The 5,673-nt window shown below is 41.4% G+C and overlaps 1 protein-coding gene across 1 annotated transcript in view; it reads left to right on the top strand.

The window, feature by feature from the left end:
- Positions 1-816: 816 nt before the first annotated feature.
- The window catches only part of DNAH6 (dynein, axonemal, heavy chain 6), a 219,792-nt gene continuing 214,935 nt past the window's right edge, over positions 817-5,673 (top strand). The window contains 1 exon segment of the mRNA XM_015564106.1: positions 817-1,032. Coding sequence (XP_015419592.1) covers positions 817-1,032 — 216 coding nt within the window.

The following is a 5,673-nucleotide window of genomic DNA, read 5'->3' as shown; positions in this document are numbered from 1 at the left end:
TTCTTGGCTTGTTTCAGTGCAGCCCACCTCCTTGCTTTGCATCAGATTTTGATTGGCCAGATGCAGATCTAGACTAAAAGTCAGTCCAGCTGACTCCTGGTTGAAGAATTCAAGTGCCAGACTACCATTGTGGAGAGAAGTATCTCTGTCCATTGGGTGGGTTGGGAGTGTGAGTGGTAAAGAGAATGCAATTCCACTACACAGGTCTCACAGTTCTAGTGTTCTAGGACCTGGCTATTCAATGTGTTTGAATCAGAACCTTCACTTTAACAAGCTTCTTAAGAGACTCTCATGCACATAAAAGTTCCAGAAGCACTATTTCAGAATATAGCCCTCAATTCTCTTCTTTTGTTTGGTTTCTTCATGAGTATCTAGGCTGTAGTTCTCAGATTGCTTGTATTAGAATTACCAGCATTTTGGACAAGCTTCCCAGGAGGTATTTTTGTTTATTCAAGTGCGAGAAACAATGATCTGAATATTTCAGTGCTAATTGCATTTCTCTTCATCCTTCCCATCTAGCCCAGTGTGTCCCCCAAATTAGTGGCATCAGCAGCAGCAGCAGCACCCAATAACTTGTTAGAAATGCAAATGTCTAGGTTCCACCCCAACTATAGGACTTCTTGAAGGTCAGGCACAGTTCCTAATTTTCATTCCTCTGGCTCAAGTCCTCATTTTGGAAAGAATGGGGTAACTTCGATGGGTTTTCTTTGGCAGTGAGCAAACTCAGCTCTTCCTAGTTCTTAAGTCCCCATCCACTTCCCCAGTTCTGTTGCTCTTCATGTGTCTTTTCCTGACCCTACACTTGCAGGAATAAGGATGGCTTTTCGCATCTCTGAAATGGACTCCGAACTCGAAAATATTGACAAGCAGCTGTCAAATCCAAACCTGCAAAGTAAAAGAGCAAAGAGAAAACGAAGTTTTGTAACACCCATGGAAAATGCAGAAGATACACAGGTCCTTTTGTTCAAACGCCAAACCAAAGCCCAGGAGAGGACAAGAAAACGACAGCAGCCTAGAAAGCTAGAGCCTCTGGTAAGTTCAAGATCCAACATCTTAGCCACTTCGGGCTACCGAGGAAGTTGAAAAATTGTTCTGGGAGGGGATGGAATATTTCTAGACATTTACCAGAGAAGAAAAGAAAATCTGAAAGTTAAGACTTGTTTGTGAAGGTGTAAACACAAATACTTATTTTAAAATATTGAATTCTAAACAGTTTGAAGTGGGAGGGATATGGTGGTGAACCAAATTTTCTAGTAGATAAATCTTCTCTAGGATTATGGACAATATGATACTTAACTATGTAGATTTAAGGCTCTTTTGGATATTAGGCTACCATTTAATACTGGGAACTTTAGTAAGAAATACACACACACACACACACACACACACAGGCATACCTCAGAGATATTGTTGGTTCAGTTCCAGACCACTGCTATAAACTGAATATTGCAATAAAGTGAGTCACACAAATTTTTTACTTTCCCAGTATGTATAAAAGTTGTTTACACTATACTATTGTCTATTAAATGTGCAATAACGTTAGGTCTAATATACAATGTACAGACCTTTATTAAAAAATACTTTGGTTTGAGTGTTGACCTGTGGATCAGGAAGTCATGGTTCGATTCCTGGTGGGGGCACCACCTGGTGGGGGCTCCATCCCAATTGTGTGGTGAGCAGGAGGCAGCCGATCAATGATTCTCTCTCATCAATGATGTTTCTATCTCTCTCTCTCCTTTCCTCTCTGAAATCAATCAAAATATATTAAAAAATACTTTGTTGCTAAAAAATGCTAGCCGTCATTTGAGCCTGTTGGAAAAATAGCACCAGTAGAACTTGCTCAATACAGGGTTGCTACAAAACTTTAATACCTAGAAAAGGCATTATTTGCACATTACAATAAAACAAAGTGCAATAAAACGAGATATGCCTGTAGTAATATAGTTTCATTATTGTTAAAGTAAATGCCTGGTGTCCTGAACAATTTTATGCACGTCTGAATATATTTAATTTTTAAGAACTCACTTATGCCTTTGGAAAATTATAAACCCATGTAAAGGAGCCGTGAAAGTGCATATAATAAAAAGTGAAAATTCTCATCTCCATTTTCAGACATTAACTACTATTGTTGGTGGTCGCCCTTCAGGCTGCTTTATATGTTTATTCAAGTGTGTGTGTGTGTGTGTGTGTGTGTGTGTGTGTGTGTGTAAACATTTGTAGTTTTAAAGTAAGATTATACAGTACATACTGATCTTCAGGGGTTCTTTTCACTTTTGTAAAAATCTTTCTAACCCATGCATTCAGAGGTATCTTTTCTACCAGCTGCGCTGCATTTGTTGCCCGTTTGTACCGTAAGATGGTATCCATCAAGTGGTCTCCTATTGATGGGAATTCAGGTTAATTCCTTTTTGTTTTGTTGTTATCATTTTGCTATTTCAGACAATGCTGCATTGAATGGCCTTTCTTTTATACATATAAAGATGGGTTCCTAGAAGTGGCATTTTAAAAATATTTTTATTGATTTGTAGAGAGAGAGAGAGGAAGAGGGAGAGAGAGAGAGATATCAATATAAGAGCAAAACATTAATTAGTTGCCTCCTGCAGGTTCCCTACCAGGGATTGAACCCACAACCTGGGCCTGTGCTCTGATAGGGAATCAAGTTAGTAACCATTCTGTGCACCGGATGACACCCAAGAAACTGAGCCACACCAGCCAGGCCAGAAGTGGCATTTAAAATTTTTTTTAAAAAATTCTTTATTCTTTAAAGTATTATATAACCCTTTTTGTCCTTCATTGACCTCTCCCTGGCTGCCTCCACCCCCCAGCACATGCCCTTATGCCCCTACTATCTGTGTCCATTAGATATGCTCATATGCATACATACAAGTCCTTTGGTTGATCCTTTAACCCCTTCACCCTCCTCCTTCCCTCATAGGGTGGACAGCCTGTTCGATGCTTCTATGACTCTGGTTCTATTTTTCTTCATCAGTTTATGTTGTTCATTATATTCCACAAATGAGTGAGATCGTATGACATTTACCTTTCTCTGACTGGCTTATTTCACTTAGCGTAATGCTCTCCAGTTCCATCCATGCTATTGCAAATGGTAAGAATTCAGAAGTGGCATTTGTATAAGTCATAAAATATGTACATTTTTTAATTTTGAAAAATATTGCCCAATTGTACTCTAAGGTTTAACCAGTTTACCTTCCCATCTACAGTGTATGAGAGGGCCTGTTTACTCACATCATTGCTGAACCTGATACTATCATTTTTAAAAGTATTTGCTAGACTGATATGTTAAAATAAATGGCTTCACATTGCTGTAATTTTCATCTTATTAGTATGTATATTTTTATTTATTCATTGGCATATGTTATTTATTTTGTGGATTCTGTTCATAACTTTTGTCCACTTTAGATTGTTTACCTTTTCCTATCAGTTTTTGAGGTTTTAAAAAAATACATATTATGGATATTAAACCTTATTTCATTGTTTCTCAAAGCTGAGTACTGATTCCTTTTGAAGGAAAACATTCTTGAAGACCCATAGTGCTGATTTGTTATTTTAATTATAATGTTACTTTATGTAAAAAGATTAACTAGGTATTAATTCAAATTTTAACAAACAAAATAGCATCTTAAATACAAAGAAAACTACATAACCAATACAAGTAATAACTAACAAAAATGCAAATGAACAGATGACACCAAACTTCCCTTTTGCAAGGTGGTTGTGGTACTGACTTCTGCTGCTCTTTCTTGGGGGGTTCACTGTGCCTGCACTACATGCTGTATGGAGTGTCAGGGCCTCTGTACTATTTTGCTTCCATGAAATTAGTATTAAACCTTTACATTTATTTATCTCTAACCTTCACTTGACGAAAGAGTATAACTAATCTTTGATGATCAAAGTTGTTCATTTTGTCATCACTGCAATAAATTCATGTATATAAAATGTTTATTACGCACCTCTGATGTGCCAGGCTCTGGGCCATGTCCTGGGGATACAGCAATGAACGAGGCAGACAGATTCCTGTTGACATTGTAGTAATCCCAAACAAACAGACTGAACAATTTCATCTAATGATAGGTGCTATTAACAAAATAATTCAGGAAATGTGGTGGAGACAAATAGCAGGCTGCTTTACGTTGGGCGACTACAAACGTCTCCCTGAGGAGATGTCATCCGAATAAATCCCAGATTATTGCTGCTGCAATTTTGATAGGGCTTGCATGGAATCTGAAGATTGCTTTGGTTAGTATGAATATCTAATAAAAGACAAACATACAAATGGACCGTACCTTTGCTACATCTTGAGCCACGCCCACCAGCCAATCAGAGCAACCATATGCAAATTAACCCAACCAAGATGGCGGCCAGCAGCCACGGAGCTGGAGCGAGCAGGAGGCTTGGTTGCTCCAGTGATGGAGGAAACCAAGCTTCCCGCCCATCCTGGCCGGCTCTGAGCTCCACTGAAGGCAACAAAGTTTTACTTATAGAAAGTAAATAAATCTCGGTATAAAAAAAAAAGAAAAAAGGAGAGGCTGGGAGCTTCCATCACTGGGAGGCTTGGCCAGCCTGAAAACGGCCCTCAGCCCCTCACCCAGACTGGCCAGGCACCCCATTGGGGACCCCCCACCCTAAAGGGGGTGTGGCCAGCCTGAAAACAGCCATCAGCCCCTCACCCAGGCTGGCCAGGCACCACAATGGGGACCCCCACCCTGAAGGGGGTGTGACCAGCCTGCAAACACCCATCAGCCCCTTACCCAGGCTGGCCAGGCACCCCAGCGGGACTCCCACCCTGATCCGGGACACCCTTCAGGGTAAACCAGCCAGCCCCCACCCGTGTACCAGGCCTCTATCCTATATAATAAAAGGGTAATATGCAAACTGACCCTAACAGCAGAATGACTGGGAATGACTGGTCACTATGACACACACTGACCACCAGGGGGCATATGCTCAATGCAGGAGCTGTACCCTGGTGGTCAGTGAGCTCCCACAAGGGGAGCTCTGCTCAGCCACAAGCCAGGCTGATGACTGTCAGTACAGCGGTGGTGGTGGGAGCTTCTCCTGCCTCCTCAGCAGCACTAAGGATGTCTGACTGCAACTTAGGCCTGCTCCGCGCTGGCAAGTGGACATCCCCGAGGGCTCCCGGGCTGCCAGAGGGATGTCTGATTGCCAGCTTAGGCCCAATCTCCCCAGGGAGCAGGCCTAAGCCAGCAGGTGGTCATGCCCCAAGGGGTCCCAGACTGTGAGAGGGCACAGGCTGGGCTGAGGGACCCCCTCTCCCTGAGTGCACAAATTTTTGTGCACCGGGCCTCTAGTTTTAATGATATTAATCCTCTAATATATGAACATTTATTTGTGTCATCTTCAATTTCTGTCATCAATGCCTTACAGTTTTCAGAGTCATCTCCTTGGTTAAATTTATTTCTAGGTATTTTATTTTGATACAACTATAAATGGAATTGCTCTTTTAATTTCTCTTTCTGCTAGTTCATTATCCTAATATATAAAAAGCAAGGGGCTGTCATGACCTAAACGACCATACCATATGGAAGACCAAACAGCAGGCTGCATGGGGTGACCAGGCCAGCAGGAGGATTAATGAGGGATGACCAAATGACTGAACAGCAGACTATGTGGGGTGATCAGGCTGGCAGGGGA

This window comes from Myotis davidii, unplaced genomic scaffold (assembly GCF_000327345.1).
Source record: "Myotis davidii unplaced genomic scaffold, ASM32734v1 scaffold339, whole genome shotgun sequence".
NCBI lineage: Eukaryota > Metazoa > Chordata > Mammalia > Chiroptera > Vespertilionidae > Myotis > Myotis davidii.
This window is presented reverse-complemented; position numbering and strand designations above follow the sequence as displayed.